Source organism: Trachypithecus francoisi, unplaced genomic scaffold (assembly GCF_009764315.1).
Source record: "Trachypithecus francoisi isolate TF-2019V2 unplaced genomic scaffold, Tfra_2.0 Lachesis_group12, whole genome shotgun sequence".
NCBI classification, from domain to species: domain Eukaryota; kingdom Metazoa; phylum Chordata; class Mammalia; order Primates; family Cercopithecidae; genus Trachypithecus; species Trachypithecus francoisi.
Window position 1 is genome coordinate 113381928 of NW_022681457.1, and position 18231 is coordinate 113400158.

Consider the following 18231-nt stretch of genomic DNA (forward strand, 5'->3'; position numbering starts at 1 on the left):
GCCTTGCCCACATGGTGAAACCCGTCTCTTACTTAAAAATACAAAATTAGCTGGGCATGGTGGTCCGCGCCTATAATCCCAGGTACTCAGGAGGCTGAGGCAGGAGAATCGCTTGAACCCAGGAGGCAGAGGTTGCAATCACGCCATTGCACTCCAGCCTGGGCAATAGAGTGAGACTTCATCTCAAAAGAAAAAAAAGAAAAGAAGGCTGTAGTGTTAACTTACCGAGTTTCAAATATCAACTCCATCTCATACTACCTTTGTGACCTTGGATAATTTACTTAGATTCTCTCTGCTTGTCTCCTCTGAAAGTGTGGGTAAGCCCTACCTTGTGAGGCTGTCTGTAAGACAAGATAATCCATGGGGGAGCATTTGCACAGCCTGACACGTGGTATTAGGTTGAACCACATGAAATAGGTGCTCAAAAATACTAAATGAACTAGGCCTTTGTCCTACCAGGGCACCTGTGCACCTGAGGCACACACATGGAAAAAGTGAAAAGCAAGTATTCTCTTAATTGGATATGCTGAACATTTATTGAACACTTAATGGGTGGAATGAATTGTATTAAGGGCATCCCATCTCTGATTTCAGGAGAGTGAATCTATCTCCTGAGCTGCCTGATAATTTGGTGCCTCCCTCACAAGAGCTTTTCCAGGAGTTCACAAATGTGTATTGAGTTCCCACTCTGTGTTAACCAGAATGGTTCCAGCAGTGTCCGCAGGAAAGAACGTCTTTTTGGAGGAGTTCAGAGGGCACTGGAGGGAGGAAGCACAGTGGGAGCTAGACGCTTTCTTCAGGAGCTTACCTGTAAAGGGCGAGAGAGAGGTGATGGTGGTTGGAAGGAGATGTGGGAGCCAGCGTTTTTTCCTTTTCTCTTTTAGTTGGGAGAGATGTCAGTATACTTGTAGGCTGTTAGGAATGAACCAATAGAGGGAAAAGATAGATGGAGGGGCAGGGGAGGTGTAATTAATTGCCGGAGCCAAAACCAAGTGGGTGAGGGGAACACAGAACCAGCTAGAGCCTGGGAGGAGGTGACTGGAAATATGAGGCTGGGCTGGGCACGGTGGTTCCCGCCTGTAATCCCAGTGCAGTGGGAGGACAGCTTCAGCCCAGGAGTTCGAGACCAGGTTGGTAAGATGCAGTCTAAAAAAAATAATTAGGCCAGGCGCTGGTGGCTCACACCTGTAATCCCAGCACTTTGGGAGGCCGAGGCGGGAGGATCACAAGGTCAGGATTTCAAGACCAGCCTGGCCAACATGGCGAAACCCCATCTCTACTAAAAATACAAAAAAAAATTAGCCTGGCGTTGTGGCACTCACCTGTAATCCCAGCTACTTGAACCCAGGAAGCGGAGGTTGCAGTGAGCCGAGATTGCACCACTGCACTCCGGCCTGTGCAGCAGAGTGAGACTGTCTTAAAAAAAAAAAAAAAAAAAAAAACAGGCCAGGTGCGGTGGGTCACGCCTGTAATCCCAGCACTCTGGGAGGCCGAGGTGGGAGGATCACAAAGTCAGGAGTTCGAGACCAGCCTGGCCAATATGGTGAAATCCCATTTCTACTAAAAATACAAAAAAATTAGCCGAGCGTGGTGGCGCATGCCTGTAATCCCAGCTACTCGGGAGGCTGAAGCAAGAGAATTCCTTAAACCCGGGAGGCAGGAGGCTGCAGTGAGCCAAGATTGTGCCACTGCACTACAGCCTGGGCAACAGAGCGAGACTCCATCTCAAAAAGAATAAAAATAAAAATAGGCTGCACGCTGATGGCTCATACCTGTAATCCCAGCACTTTGGAAGACCAACAGAGTGAGACTTTGTCTCAAAAACATAATTTTGTTTGTTTGTGACAAGGTCTCACTCTGTTGCCCAGGCTGGAATGCAGTGGTTTGATCTTGGCTCACTGTAACCTCTGCCTCCCGCGCTCAAGCCTCAGCCTCCCGAGTAGCTGGGATTACAGGCCTATGCCACCACGCCCGGCTAATTTTTATACTGTTAGTAGAGATAGGGTTTCACCATGTTGGCCAGGCTGGTCTCGAACCCCTGACCTCAGGTGATCCACCCGCCTCAACCTCCCAAAGTGCTGGGATTACAGGCGTGAGTCACCGCGCCCAGCCTCAAAAACATAACTTTAAAAAGAAATTTTTGAGACAGGGTTTCACCCTGTCACCCCAGCTGGAGTGCAGTGGAACCTCCACCTCCTCGGCTTGAGCAACCATCCCACCTCAGCCTCCCTAGCAGCTGGGACTACAGATGCGCGCCACCACGCCCGGTAATCCCGGTTTTTAAATAAAGACGAGGGTAAGCGGGGCTCGGGGCCCTCGCCTGGGGTCCCAGCTACTTCGCAGGCTAAGGTGGGAGGATCTCTTGAGTCCAAGAGTTCGAAACCAGGTTGAGCAAACATAGCGAGACCTCGTGACAAAAATATATGTGATAATCAGGTCCTCCAGGCCGCACCCTAGATCACAGGGTTGTTGGGATGATACAATATGAGGTAAAAGAACGTGAAATTCATGCTACAGCGCTCAGAAGCGCCACCCCAATCTCAGGCGCCCCGCCCGCCGCTTCGATCTGGCGCATGCGTGGTGCGCACACGTTCCATCGCGTCGACCGAGACGCTCTCGCGAGATAAGCCGTGCAGGCCGAAAAAATGGCGCCGCCCAGTACCCGCGAGTCCAGGGTCCAGTCGGCTACCAGCGAGACCAAATCCGACGGGGAGATGGTACTGCCAGGCTTCCCGGACGCCGACAGCTTTGTGAAGGTGAGTTCGCGGGGCCTCGGGGGTACCAGGAGTCGCCCGCGGCCACCGGAAGCCGACCCGGGCCTTCTGGGCAGCCAATGCCTGTCCGCCGCAGTAGATCCCGAGCGAGGGTCGCGGGGCCCCTGTCCGCGCTGGGCGCAGACTCTCCTCCATCCTCCGGGGATGGGGCCTCAGAAACGGACACTGAGGGGCGTCCCGCTTGCCAGCTTAAGTCCATGTAGGCCCAAATGTGGAAAACCATCTCGCATCCTGGGGAAGGCTTCCTTGCCACCCAGACGTCCCTAGCCCTTGCGACGTCGCCCCTGCCACGCCCTAGCCACCCGACCAGCTCTCCGCAGGGGCTCGGCTGCTTCGCGCTCCGCACACTTGCCTGGAGTTGTCCTCTCCCGCGACCAGGGTGGCCCTTCGTCCCTTCCCCTGTTCCTGAAGTCCAATCCTGCATAATTTTTAACCCTGACTTAAATGTCACCTGTTAAAGCCCCATTGCACTTCTATCAGTAACTCCTAGAAGATACACAGAGCGTTCACTTAAGATCTTTGTATAACTTAGCTTAAATGTGAACACATGTACAACTAGGCTTAAACTGTGCATAGCTCTTACAAAGCCATGAAACTAAAATAATTTGTAAATTAGCCCTATAAATTTACAGAAATTCCACTCACATTGTATCTATCTAATTTGCCATTAGCTAATGCTGTTGATTCATTAACATGGCTCTCATTAATTCCTGGACCACTAACTGTGCTCTTGGTTGTGTGGCAGTCATGTTCATAAGCTACCATGTGCCCCTCCATGACTTAATTTCCCACCTCCTTTCTCTGCTTATTTCTTGGGAAATGTTTATTCACACAACTCACAATGACGTCATTTGGCCTTCACATGATCAACCATCATTTATGTCACTTCATGGTTTTGTTTCGTTACCTCACAACAGCTAAAATAGAGAACCAGTTGACACTAACTGAACAATAAACACAAATCCAGTTTTAGATAGTAGCTGTTACAATTTTGTCGTCCAAGGATCTAGGATAAGGTTGTATTGTTTTTAGATGCTCATCCAGATGAAAACACAAAAACACATTCCTGTAGAAAGCTCTTGGATCTGAACTTGAGTCATAATAATAACACTTACGTGCCAAGAACTGTCCTAAGTGCTTTTATTAGCTTATTCATTCTGTCCTCACAAAAACTCTGTGGTGTAGGCCCTTTTTATTTTCCCTGTTTTTCAGAGGAGAATACTAAAGTCCAAATAAAAGAAATCACTTGTCCAGGATCTCAGTTAATGCGTAGCAGAGTCAAGATTCAACCCTAGGTTATTGTGAATATTAGAGTATATATATGTATGTGTTTGTTCTGTCTCTCAACTCTCCCAAAAATGTAAGCTCCAAGGCCGGGCGCGGTGGCTCAAGCCTGTAATCCCAGTACTTTGGGAGGCCGAGACGGGCGGATCACGAGGTCAGGAGATTGAGACCATCCTGGCTAACACGGTGAAACCCCGTCTCTACTAAAAAAAAAAAAAAAACTAGCCGGGCGTGGTGGCGGGCACCTGTAGTCCCAGCTACTTGGGAGGCTGAGGCAGGAGAATTGCGTAAACGCGGAAGGCGGAGCTTGCAGTGAGGTGAGATCTGGCCCCTGCACTCCAGCCTGGGCGATAAAAGCGAGACTCTGTCTCAAAAAAAAAAAAAAAAAAAAGAATGTAAGCTCCAAACTTGGTTTCCCATTCACGATTGTATTCTTACGGCCTAGATTAGATTGGGGTTTGGCACTAAATGAGTACTTTTTTAATGGATGAAGAGTAGATACCTTGTATACAATAGATCATAAAAATGATATACCAAATGAATGGGGATCCATGTGTAAAACATGCCATCTTTTCTTGTTTTTGACAGTTTGCTCTTGGGTCCGTGGTGGCAGTCACCAAGGCATCTGGGGGCCTACCACAGTTTGGCGATGAGTATGATTTTTACCGAAGTTTTCCTGGCTTCCAAGCATTTTGTGAAACACAGGGAGACAGGTTGCTTCAGTGGTAAGTACTATATTTTGTTTTCTTGTGTTAATGAAAAGAAATGAAAACAAAGAGGTCGATAAATTTTTCCTGAAATTTATTTTTCCTTAAACATTTTCTGTGGTATGAAGAGTCATAAAATATGAAAATTGAAGCAATGGATTTTGATTAGGGAAATATTACTTGGTATATTTTTAGTTTAGCTTTTAAAAAATGTATTGACTTTTGTACTTAAAAAATACATTGACTATAATCCCAGCACTTTGGGAGGCCGAGACGGGCGGATCACGAGGTCAGGAGATCGAGACCATCCTGGCTAACACAGTGAAACCCCCCTCTACTGAAAAATACAAAAAACTAGCCGGGCGAGGTGGCGGATGCCTGTAGTCCCAGCTACTCGGGAGGCTGAGGCAGGAGAATGGTGTAAACCCGGGGGGCAGAGCTTGCAGTGAGCTGAGCTCCGGTCACTGCACTCCAGCCTGGGCAACACAGCGAGACTCCATCTCAAAAAAAAAAAAAAAAAGGCATTGATTTTTGTACAAATCTTTTTTTTTTTTTTTTTGAGACGGAGTCTCGCTCTGCCCCCAGGCTGGCGCCGTCTCGGCTCACTGCAAGCTCCGCCTCCTTGGTTCATGCCATTCTCCTGCCTCAGCCTCCCGAGTAGCTGGGACTACAGGCGCCCGCCACTAGTCCCGGCTAATTTTTTTGTATTTTTAGTAGAGATGGGGTTTCACCGTGTTAGCCAGGATGGTCTCGATCTCCTGACCTCATGATCCACCCACCTCGGCCTCCCAAAGTGCTGGGATTACAGGCTTGAGCCACCGCACCCGGCCACAGATCTTTTTTAATTAATATGGGAATTGAACACTTAGATCCAAGATTCATTCATTCTTTCTTTCTTTCTTTTTTTTTTTTTTTTTTTGAGATGGAGTCTTGCTCCATCACCCAGGCTGGAGTGCAAGAGTGTGATCTCGGGTCACTGCAAGCTCCGCCTCCTGGGTTCACACCATTCTCCTGCCTCAGCCTCCCAAATAGCTGGGACTACAGGCATCCGCCACCACACCCAGCTAATTTGTTATTTTAGTAGAGATGGGGTTTTACCATGTTAGCCAGGCTGGTCTTGATCTCCTGACCTCATGATTCGCCCACCTCAGCCTCCCCAAGTGCTGGGATTACAGGCGTGAGCCACCATGCCCAGCCAGATCTAAGATTATTTCACACAACTTGTAGAGTAGCAGGTATTTCTTTTATTTATATAGTTTTTTTTTTTTTTTTTTTTTTTTTTTTTTTTTTTTTTTTTTGAGATAGAGCCTTGCTTCATCACCAGGCTGGAGTGCATTGGCTCGATTTCGGCTCAGTGCAACCTGCGCCTCCCAGTTTCAAGTGATTCTCCTGCCTAGGCCTCCAAGTAGCTGGGATTACAGGTGTACAGCACCACAACCGGCTAATTTTTTTTTTTAGGGCGTATGGGGGACGGAGTCTTACTCTGTCGCCCGGGTTGGAGTACAGTGGCGCAATCTCGGCTCCCTGCAACCTCCACCTCCCAAGATCAAGTGATTCTCATGCCTCAGCCTCCCCAAACAGGCACGTACCACCACTCCTGGCTAATTTTTGTATTTTTATTAGAGGTGGTTTCACCATGTTGGCCAGGCTGGTCTCGAACTCCTGACCTCGTGATCCACCCACCTCGGCCTCCCAAAGTGCTGGGATTACAAGTATAAGCCACTGTGCCTAGCCAATTTTTTGTGTTTTTAGTAGAGATGGGGTTTCACCATGTTAGCCAGGCTGCTCTCAAAGTCCTGACCTCAGGTGATCCATCCACCTCAGCCTCCCGAAGCACTAGGATTACAGGTGTGAGCCACTACACCTGGCTGGGGTGCAAGTTTTTTGTTTTTTTTTTTTTTTTTTTTTTTTTTGAGACGGAGTCTCGCTCTGTCGCCCGGGCTGGAGTGCAGTGGCTGGATCTCAGCTCACTGCAAGCTCCGCCTCCCGGGTTTACGCCATTCTCCTGCCTCAGCCTCCGGAGTAGCTGGGACTACAGGCGCCCGCCACCTCGCCCGGCTAGATTTTTGTATTTTTTTAGCAGAGACGGGGTTTCACCGTGTTCGCCAGGATGGTCTCGATCTCCTGACCTCGTGATCCGCCCCTCTCGGCCTCCCAAAGTGCTGGGATTACAGGCTTGAGACACCGCGCCTGGCCTAGGGTGCAAGTTTTATTGGTTTCATCAAAAAGTATTGGGGGCCGGACATGGTAGCTCATGCCTGTAATCCTAGTGCTTTGGGAGGCCGAGGCAGAAGGATCGCTTGAGCCCATGAGTTCAAGACCAGCCTGGGCAACATAGGGAGACTCCATCCCTACAAAAATTTTTTAAAGTAGCTGGCAGTGGTGGTGCACATCTGTAGTCGCAACTACTTGGGAGGCTGAGGTGGGAGTATCACTTGAGCCCAGGAGTTCGAGGCTGCAGGGACCTGTGATTGCACTGCTGCATTCCAGCCTGGGCAACAGAGCAAGACCCTGTCTCTTAAAAAAAAAAAAAAAAAAAGAAAAGAAAAGAAAGAAAAAGCCTGGGCTCGTGGCTTACACCTGTAATCCCAGAACTTTGGGAGGCCAAGGCAGGTGGATGACTTCACGTCAAGAGTTCGAGACCAGCCTGGCCAACATGGCGAAACCTCATCTTTACTAAAAATACAAAAATTAGCCAGACCTGGTGGCGTGTGCCTATAATCCCAGCTACTCAGGAGGCTGAGGCATGAGAATCACTTGAATCCAGGAGGCGGAGGTTGCACTTGGGGAGGCCAAGGCAGGCAGATCACTTCAGGTCAGGAGTTCGAGACCAGCCTGACCAACATGGTGAAACCTCGTCTTTACTAAAAATACAAAAATTAACCAGACCTGGTGGTATGTGCCTGTAATCCCAGCTACTCAGGAGGCTGAGACACAAGAATTGCTTGAACTCGGGAGGTGGAGGTTGCAGAGAGCCAAGATCATGCCACTGCACTCCAGCCTGGGCAACAGAGCAAGACTGTCTCAAAAAAAAAGATGTGTTGGGAACAGTCTGAGCCACATCATTTGAACATTTTCTCTCACAGAATGTAAACAAATGAAATAAAAATCTACAAGCTAACCTTGGTTTTCCTTTCCTTAGTATGAGCCGAGTTATGCAATACCATGGGTGTCGCAGCAACATTAAGGATCGAAGTAAAGTGACAGAGTTAGAAGACAAGTTTGATCTGCTGGTTGATGCCAATGATGTAATTCTGGAGAGAGTGGTGAGTATTTTCCCTTACTCTTATGTTAACTAACAAAGAGCTTTGTATTATTAAAATATATGAACAGACAGAGCAACCCAGGCACCTTAGAAAATGAAAAGGAAATAAGCTTAACATTTCTTATAATAACATTCCCTTCTGATAGTTGGTATGTTTTTTCTAAAGAACAATTACAGTTGTCTTAAAAATATCACTGCCCCATGGAGGATTTTTTTTTTTTTTTTTGAGACGGAGCCTTGCTCTGTCACCCAGGCTGGAGTACAGTGGGGTGATCTTGGCTCACTGCAACCTCCACCTCCCAGGTTCAAGTGATTCTCCTGCCTCAGCCTCCTGAGTAGCTGGGATTACAGGCACCCACCACTATTCCTGCCTAATTTTTGTATTTTTAGTAGAGACATCGTTTCGTCGTATTAGCCAGGCTAGTCTCAAACTCCCGGCCTCAAGTGATCTGCCTGTCTTGGTCTCCCAAAGTGCTGGGATTACAGACGTGAGCTACTGCGCTGGGTCTGAAAGCCTGTTTTTAAAGTGCCTTATTCTGGCCAGGTGCGGTGGCTCACACCTATAATCCCAGCACTTTGGGAGGCCAAGGCAGGTGATCACCTGAGGTCAGGAATTCAAGACCAGCCTAGCCAACATGGTGAAACCCTGTCTCTACTGAAATATAAAAACTAATCGGGCCATGGTAGCACACGCCTGTCATTCCAGCTATTCTGGAGACTGAGGCAGGAGAATCGCTTGAACCTGGGAGGCAGAGGTTGCAGTGAGCTGAGATCATGCCACTGCACTCTAGCCGGGGTGACAGAGTGAGACTCTGTATCAAAAAAAAAAAAAAAAAAAGGTGGCCTGGTGTGGTGGCTCATGCCTGTAATCCAGCACTTTGGGAGGCCGAGGTGGGTGGATCACCTGAGGTCAGGGGTTCAGGACCAGCCTGGCTAACATGGTGAAACCCCATCTCTACTAAAAATACAAAAAATTAGCTGAGCTTGGTGGTGAACACTTGTAATCCCAGCTACTCGGGAGGCTGAGGCAGGAGAATCGCTTGAACCCGTGAGGCAGAGGTTGCAGTGAGCCAAGATGGTACCATTGCACTCCAGCCTGGGCAACAAAAGTGAAACTCCATCTCAAAAAAAAAAAAAAAGTTAAATTGCCTTATTCTGGCCAGGTTCAGTGGCTCACTCTTGTAATCCTAGCGCTATAGGAGGCCAAGGTAGGAAGATTACTTGAGCTCAGGAGTTCCAGAACCAGCCTGGGCAACGTAGTGAGACCTTGTCTTTATTTAAAATTAGTAAATAAAGTGCCTTATTCTGAATCTGCCATCCAGATCTGCAAATTCTGTTTATATTTTTTTGGAGACTGAAGTCTTGCTCTGTCACCCAGGCTGGAGTGCAGTGGTGCAACCATAGCTCACTGCAACCTCGAACTCCTGGGCTCAAGTGATCCTTCCACCAGAGCCTCCCAAGTAGCTGTGACTGCAGGTGTGCACCACCACATCTGGCTAATTTTTTTTTTAATTTTATAGAGACGGTGTCTTGCTGTGTTGCCCAGGCTGGTCTTAAACTCTTCAAACAATCCTGGCCTCAAACAATCCCCCCACCTCAGCCTCCTTAGTCACTACGATTACAGGCATGAGCCACCGTGCCTGACAAGATTTGAAAATTCTATTTGTCAAGAGAAGAAGCGTTTATATCACCCAACCAAAATTGAGGTGATTTATACCGTTACTCAAAATCTACTGAACCCCCCCAGCTCACAGGATTGGAAGGAGTTGTATATTATTCTATCTTGCTTATTATCTATTTATCCTTAATTCTATGGCAGACATTATTTTCACAGAAATACACAGGGATCATGGAAAACAAATCTAACCTCAACCATCTGACCGTCCTGAAAATATTTAAATCATGCTCTCCTGTCCCATGAAGTTATCTCTTCCCTAGTCTAAGTGCCCACAAATCTTTTTGCGGTTTCTGGTATATTGTGATTTCAAGTCCTGCCATACTCCTATATATCACCTGCGTGTGCCTCTGTTAGTAGTGTCCAAGCTGATATTTCACGTCTGCTTTAAAGTGCAAGATAGATTAGGACTCCCTGCAGTCTCGTTCTAAATAGTATACTTCTGTATTTAATGTAGGCAGTCCAGGGACTTCTTAGTTATTTTAGTGGCCACATGACACTGTTAAATCATGTTAGAATTTTCAGCCCAATTCAGAGCTGTAAAGAGTCAATCGAGTATTGGGCATGGGGTATAGGACATTGGGCATGTCCTACCTGCCTTTGAACAAATAATGCATTAATTACTTGGCATGACATACTAATCACCTTTATTGATCAACTCTGTAAAATTTTTATTTTTTTAAGTTGTCAAAACTTGTATAGGTGCTCCTTGATTTACAATTGGTTATGTCTCAGTAAACCTATATTATAAGTCAAAAATGCATCTAATACACCTCACTTACCAAATAGCTTAACTGAGCCTGCTTTAAATGTGCTCAGAAAACTTCCATTAGTCTACAGTTGGGCAGAATCTTACACAAAGCCTATTTTTACACTACAGCGTTGAATATCTCATATAATTCAAGTAGCATTGAGTATACTTCTGAAAGTGAAAAACAGGTTGTGGCCGGGCACAGTAGCTTATGCCTGTAATCCCAGCACTTTGGGAAGCCAGGGGAGGTGGATCACTTGAGGTCAGGAGTTCAAGACCAGTCTGGTCAACATAGTGAAACCCCATCTCTACAGAAAAATACAAAAATTAGCTGGGCATGGTGGTGTGCGCCTGTAGTCCCAGATACTCGGGAGGCTGAGGCACAAGAATTGCTTGAACCCAGGAGGCGAAGGCTGCAGCGAGCTGAGATTGGACCACTGCACTCTAGCCTGGGCAACAGAGTGAGACTCCATCTCAAAATAAAGGAAAAACAGGGCCAGGCACAGTGGCTTACGCCTGTAATCCCAGCATTTTGGGAGGCCGAGGCAGGCAGATCACAAGGTCAAGAGATTGAGACCATCCTGGCCAACAGAGTAAAACTCCATCTCTATTAAAAATACAAAAATTAGCTGGGCATGGTGGTGTGTGCCTATAGTCCCAACTACTTGGGAGGCTGAGGCAGGAGAATTGCTTGAACCTGGGAGGCTGTCTGCAGTAAGTCGAGATCACGCCACTGCACAGACAAGACACTCTGTCTTGTGTCACAGAGCAAGACACTCTGTCTCCAAAAAAAAAGAAAAAAGAAAAACAGGTTGTAAGTGTGCTTGAAATATGGATTCTACTAAATGCCAATCACTTTCACACCATTGTGAACTCAAAAAATTATAAGTCAAACTGTCTTACATTGTGGACCAGCTATATATTTATCACATACAACATGATATTTTGATAGATACATTGATCTGTTCTTATATATATATATTTTCTTACACAAATGTCTCTGAATACATCTCTTTAAAATGTTAGGTAATTAGGCTGGGTGCGGTGGCTCACGCCTATAATCCCAGAACTTTGGGAGGCTGAGGCAGGCGGATCACTTGAGGTCAGGATTTCAAGACCAGCCTGGCCAACTGGGTGAAACCCCATCTCTACTGAAAATACAAAAATTAGCCAGGCGTGGTGGTGCACACCTGTAATCCCAGCTACTTGGGAGGCTGAGGCAGGAGAATCGCTTAAACCCGGGAGGCAGAGGTTGCAGTGAGCCTAATTCAGAACTGTAAAGAGTTGCAATGAGCCGAGATCACGCCGCTGCACTCCAGCCTGGGCGACAGAGTGATACTCTGTGTTAAATCAATAAAATGTTAGGTATTTAACTCTACCTCAAAAGGAAAAATGCTTTACCAGTACCTCTTCTACTTCTAGGGTATTTTACTGGATGAAGCCTCAGGTGTGAACAAGAATCAGCAGCCTGTCCTCCCTGCCGGCTTGCAGGTCCCCAAAACGGTAGTGTCCAGCTGGAACCGTAAGGTGAGGGCTTTTCAGATTAACTAGCTCTTGATGTCAGCTTCATAATAGGGATTGTGCTCATTCTGACATACATTTCTGTTCTAATTTATTAGAGAACTGGCCACTGCCTTCTTTAGTTTGTTCTCATAAACACACACAACCTAATTACACCCTGTTCTCCACTTTCTGGAGACCTCCACATGTACATACATTCTTAAGTGAATGGCCCTTGCGATGTTCTTGTCTCCTTGGAAGTCGTAAATTGGAATTTACTTTTCTAATTCATCAAGTTGCTGTGTTATAAAGTATTTGTATGCGTTGATCATAGGCAGCAGAATATGGCAAAAAAGCAAAATCTGAAACTTTCCGGCTGCTTCATGCAAAAAATATCATCCGACCTCAGCTCAAGTTTCGAGAAAAGATTGACAATTCCAACACACCATTTCTTCCTAAAATCTTCATCAAACCCAATGCTCAGAAACCTCTCCCTCAAGGTAAATAGTGCATACTTTGCCTGTGTTTGAGTCTCACTTTATTTGATGCAAAAACCAGGAAGGGTGTACAGGTCTCTCTTCCACCCTCCTTTCTTCAAAGGGAGCCCAGTTCCGCTATTCCAGAGGCTGAAGTGGGAGGATCACTTGAGCCCAGGAGGTCAAGGCTACAGTGAGCTGTGACTGCCACCACACTCCAGCCTGGGGGAAAGAACATGACCCTGTCTCAAAAAAACAAAACACAAAGGGAGCCAGCTTACCCCTGTGTAACTAGAAAACACACGAATGTGCTTATGATGTTTTTGTCACTGCTTCGGTCTCCAGCTCTCTCTAAGGAAAGGCGGGAACGCCCACAGGATCGTCCTGAGGACTTGGACGTCCCCCCTGCACTGGCTGATTTCATCCATCAGCAAAGAACCCAGCAGGTTGAGCAAGACATGTAAGTGTTTGCCTATGTCTGACCTTTCTGCTGCGAGTACTTACCTTTATGCCGCATTTTCACAGTTTCACTTTTGTGGAGTATATACATGAAAACAATCTGAGGAGCAGTGATTTCCTCCTTACCCCAACCTGGGCCTTAGCAATAAAACCTGCTGTTTGTGTTCACAAAGGGCCTGCACAGCATTGCCTCATAAACTCACTGCAGTCCTGAGAAGTAGCAGTTACTCTCATTCCCATTTTATAGATGTAAAACGGAAAGGCTGGGCGCGGTAGCTCATGCCTGTAATCCCAGCACTTTGGGAGGCTGAGACCGGTGGATCACCTGAGGTCAGGGGTTCAGGACCAGCCTAGCCAACATGAGGAAACCCCATCTCTACTGAAAATACAAGTTAGCCAGGCGTGGTAGTGTGTGCCTGTAATCCCAGCTACTTGGGAGGCTGAGGCAGGAGAATCACTTGAACCTGGGAGGTGGAGGTTGCAGTGAGCCGAGATGGCATCACTGCACTCCAGCCTGGGTGATAGAGTAAGACTCCGTCTCCAAAAAAAAAGATGTAAAAGCAAAATGAGAGATGCAGACTTCTCATAGAGTTGGAACTTCTTTGAGACAGGGTCTTGCTCTGTCGCCCAGACTGGAGTGTGGTGGCATGAACACAGCTCACTACAGCCTTTACCTCCTGGGCTCAAGTGTTCCTCCTGCCTCTGCCTCCCAAGTAGCTGTGATCACAAGCATGAGCCATCATGCACAGTTAATTTTTATATTTTCTATATGCCCAGTCTGGTCTTGAATTTCTGGCCTCAGCAGTTCTCCCAGCCTGCCCTCCCAAAGTGTTGGAATTATAGGCATGAACCACTGTGCCTGGCCAGAGCTGGCCCATGTTTTCTTTCTTTTTTTTTTTTTTCTTTTTGAGACAGAGTTTCGCTCTTATTGCCCAGGCTGGAGTGCAGTGGCGCGATCTCAGCTCACTGCAACCTCTGCCTCCTGGGTTCAAATGATTCTCCTGCCTCAGCCTCCCAAGTAGCTGGGATTACTATAGGCATGTGCCACCACGCCTGGCTAATGTTGTATCTTTTTTTTTTTTTTAGTAGAGACAGGGTTTCATCATGTTGGTCGGGCTGGTCTCAAACTCCTGACTTCAGGTGATCCACCCTCCTTGGCCTCCCAAAGTACTGGGATTATAGGCTGGAGCCACCACACCCAGCCCCATGTTTTCTTAAATTTGTCTTTTCTCCATACTATACTGCTCTGCCTTTCTTATTAGGACTCAAATAGTAGGTAAGGCTCTGGAGTTTTTTGTTTTTTTTTTTAAGTTTTGCTCTGTCACCCAGGCTGAGTGCCATAGTGCAATCATAGCTCACTGTAGCCTTGACCCCTGGGGCTCAAGCAATCCCCCTACCTCAGCCTCCCTAGTAACTTGTACTACAGGCACACATCACCGTACCTGGTACCTGACTTGTTTTTTAATTTTAGTTTTTATTTTTGTAAACACAGGGTCTTTCTGTGTTGCCCAGGCTGGCCTCAAACTCCTAGCCTCAAGCAATCCTCCTGCCTTGACCTTCCAAAGTTCTGGGTTTACAGGCGTGAGCCACCGTGCTCAGCCCAAGGCTCATTTATGAATTTAGTAAAGAAAAGGCATTTTTTACTGGCAATATAAGCATCTTGGAAAAACCTCACTTAAAATAGACAAATGGACTTTGCCTTTAACATAATGCAAAAAGGTGATAAAAATTTGGTTAGTATTGGCCTTTTCCTCACATAGAGCCAGAGTCTGTGTGGGCATTCATGCCTTTAGCCCCAGCTCTGCAATGTGAGGCCCCAAGCTAAGTGCTGGAGAAATAAAGGCCATCAAAGGTAACCCTGCCCTCCTGGGCTACCATGATCCTCGAGGAACACATCACAGGTTGAGGATTTTTTTTTTTTTTTTTTTTTTTTTTTTGAGACGGAGTCTGGCTCTGTCGCCCAGGCTGGAGTGCAGTGGCGCGATCTCAGCTCACTGCAAGCTCCGCCTCCCAGGTTCACGCCATTCTCCTGCCTCAGCCTCCTGAGTAGCTGGGATTACAGGCGCCCGCCACCGCGCCCGGCTAATTTTTTGTATTTTTAGTAGAGACGGGGTTTCACTGTGGTCTCGATCTCCTGACCTTGTGATCCACCCACCTCGGCCTCCCAAAGTGCTGGGATTACAAGCGTGAGCCACCGCGCCCGGCCAGGTTGAGGATTTTTATACAGATTTCTTAGGATCAGAAGAAAACATAACATTAAGGTCTTGGCCAACTGAAATATTTGCTTCATCCTTACTTAACAGATTTGTTATTTCAAACTACAGGAATTATATATTTCTCATTTTGGTATTATCCACAACATCAACCGTACAGTACTTTGCAAATAAGTACTCAAATCTTTATAAAGCTGCTTGGATCTCCAGCTCTCTAAAGAAATGAATAGACTTAATTATCGTATTTTAAGAGTGAGCAAATATCTGATTTATGATTTGTACTCGAATTACTGAAATAATGAAGCTCTTTATAAAAGGAAGATATTTTCACGGTGGACTTTTCTCATTTGTTTTTACAGATTGGATAAGAGGCATTATTTTTCCTTTGAATCGTGGAATTAATCAGACTGATTTCTCTTTTTGTTTTATTTACTCAGGTTTGCACATCCTTATCAATATGAACTAAATCACTTTACCCCACCAGATTCAGTGTTTCAAAAGCCACAACCCCAGGTTAGTACCCAGCCTTGGTTTATAAGGTGCCTTGTAGTAGCCCAAGAGGAATCAAATAAGTAGATTCATTGATGCAATTTTGACTTTTCCTTGAAGATCTTTAAGGTAGAAAGTTACAGTTTTGGGTCATTTGTCAGACTCGTAGTTCACTTTGTACTTTACTGGGGGGTGATTTCTATATTCCTCCCTTTTTCTCACTATTCTCTTGATCCAGTTATACAGACCTATAGAAGAGACACCATGCCATTTCATATCCTCCCTGGATGAACTTGTGGAACTCAACGAAAAGCTCTTGAATTGTCAGGAATTTGCAGTCGACTTGGAGGTATCTTGTAAATGACCCTGGGTAAAATTTTTACATTTTCTGTGAGTTTATCTATTGGAGAAGTATAAAATTGATACTAATTGTAATTTTTTTTTTGGTAAAAAATTAATCATATAACTTAGCTTTGTAGCTGACTTTTCAAAATCAGTAAAGAAAAGTCTAATACAGTCTTTGTTTTTTCTCTTCTCCCCTCCTCCTATGTGGTTTAGCACCACTCTTACAGGAGCTTCCTGGGACTGACCTGCCTGATGCAAATTTCCACTCGGACGGAAGACTTCATCATTGACACTCTTGAGCTTCGAAGTGACATGTACATTCTCAATGAGAGCCTCACAGACCCAGCTATCGTTAAGGTCAGCCAGCCTTTTGTGACTCATGCATGTGAGCTCGTACAAGAATTTTAGTGCTTTGCAGTGTACTATTTCTTTTTCTTTTTTTTTTTTTTGAGACGGAGTCTTGCTGTGCCGCCCAGGCTGGAGTGCAGTGGCCGGCTCTCAGCTCACTGCAAGCTCCGCCTCCCGGGTTCACGCCATTCTCCTGTCTCAGCCTCCCGAGTAGCTGGGACTACAGGCGCCCGCCTCGTCGCCCGGCTAGTTTTTTGTATTTTTTAGCAGTGTACTATTTCATCATTTCAACCTAGACCCAGTCAAGTCGGGCGGAATCATGTCATTTCCTAACTAGGATACCATGCTAAATGGCTGTTGTTTCTAAATCCCTGTTAGAACAGCTAAGACTTAGCTTGTTACCACTGAGAAAAATGTTAAATAATTTTAATGACTACTGCAGTGAGCCCCAGCCATCAAGATTGTTTGGACTTAATGACCGTACTGAAGCTACTAGAGCTGCTTTCAGGTGTCTCATTGGTTGATAACAGTTTCAGACTTTAAGGGTGTGGAATCAGGAGTGTAGAAAGCTGTGACAGAAGACAAAAGAAACTTTTAAAACTCATATCTCTAATTTGTTTTTCTTTTTGGTTTTTTTTTTTTTTTTGAGACGGAGTTTTGCCCTTGTTGCCCAGGCTGGAGTGCAATGGCACGATCTCGGCTCACCGCAACCTCTGCCTCCCAGGTTCAGGCGATTCTCCTGCCTCAGCCTCTCGAATAGCTGGGATTGCAGGCATACGCCACCACACCCGCCTAATTTTTGTATTTTCAGTGGAGACAGGGTTTCGCCATGTTGGTCAGGCTGGTCTCAAACTCCTGACCTCAAGCAATCCACCCACCTTGGCCCAAAGTGCTGGGATTACAGGTGTGAGTCACCAGTCCCGGCTGCATATATCTAATCTTGATTAGAACATTGGCTTCAGCCAGGTGAGGCGGCTTAGGCGTGTAATCCCAGCACTTTGGTAAGCTGAGGCAGGAGGATCACTTGAGCCCGGGAGAATGAGACCAGCCTGGGGAACATAGTGAAACCTCGTCTCTACAAAAAATACCAAAGTTCACCTGGGCATCGTGGCACGCCCGTAGTCCCAACTACTTGGGAGGCTGAGATGGGAGGATTGCTGGAGCACAGGAGGCAGATGTTGCAGTGAGCCAAGATCACACCACTGCACTACAGACAGGACAGCGGAGACCACCTTCTAATTTCAGTGTTCTAATAAACTAGAGGCAGAGTTAATTTCTGAGCATGAGTGGCCTGCTACCAGTGTACTGCATGACTTTGATTCTGTTTTCAGGTCTTCCATGGTGCTGATTCGGACGTAGAATGGCTACAGAAAGACTTTGGGTTGTATGTAGTAAACATGTTTGATACCCATCAGGCAGCACGCCTTCTTAACCTGGGCAGGCACTCACTCGATCATCTCCTGAAACTCTACTGCAATGTGGACTCAAACAAGCAGTATCAGCTGGCTGATTGGAGAATACGGTCAGTTTGCTCTTAATGAGGAAATGTGGGTGGCAGAAGAAAGTGATTATTCATTAACCTGTCATCCAGAGAGACCTGGGTTTGAGCCATACCATACTTATTGAGATGAATGGCATCAGGTTTTCACCAGGCATCTTCAGCAGCAGAAAAGGGGTAGGAAATTCTTTAACGATAATGTGGACTTTATGATGGGCTGATGCAGTTAGTTACACGGTGTTTCATGGAAACAGTGGCTGAAAAAGAGGTGCCAAGTCAGTATTTGCCCGTGCTGGTCTCTTGTTTGAAACTGGGATCTCTCTACTAGATGATTTTGTGTGTGTGTCTGTGTGTGTGTGTGTCTGTGTGTGTGTGTGTATGTGTGTGTGTGTAAGATCTTCCATAGGGATTATTGTGTGTGTGTGTAAGATGATCTTCCATAGGTGG

The 18231-nt window shown here is 46.3% G+C and overlaps 1 protein-coding gene across 1 annotated transcript in view; it reads left to right on the top strand.

The window, feature by feature from the left end:
- The first annotated feature begins 2571 nt into the window (after window positions 1–2571).
- Window positions 2572–18231, top strand: part of EXOSC10 (exosome component 10) — a 31493-nt gene continuing 15833 nt past the window's right edge. Inside the window, exons 1-10 of the mRNA XM_033228396.1 lie at window positions 2572–2756; window positions 4647–4783; window positions 7908–8031; window positions 11879–11983; window positions 12291–12456; window positions 12778–12892; window positions 15542–15617; window positions 15832–15942; window positions 16152–16295; window positions 17618–17808. Of these exons, the coding sequence (XP_033084287.1) occupies window positions 2646–2756; window positions 4647–4783; window positions 7908–8031; window positions 11879–11983; window positions 12291–12456; window positions 12778–12892; window positions 15542–15617; window positions 15832–15942; window positions 16152–16295; window positions 17618–17808 (1280 nt within the window). The 5' untranslated portion in view covers window positions 2572–2645. The remainder of the gene's footprint in view (window positions 2757–4646; window positions 4784–7907; window positions 8032–11878; window positions 11984–12290; window positions 12457–12777; window positions 12893–15541; window positions 15618–15831; window positions 15943–16151; window positions 16296–17617; window positions 17809–18231) is intronic.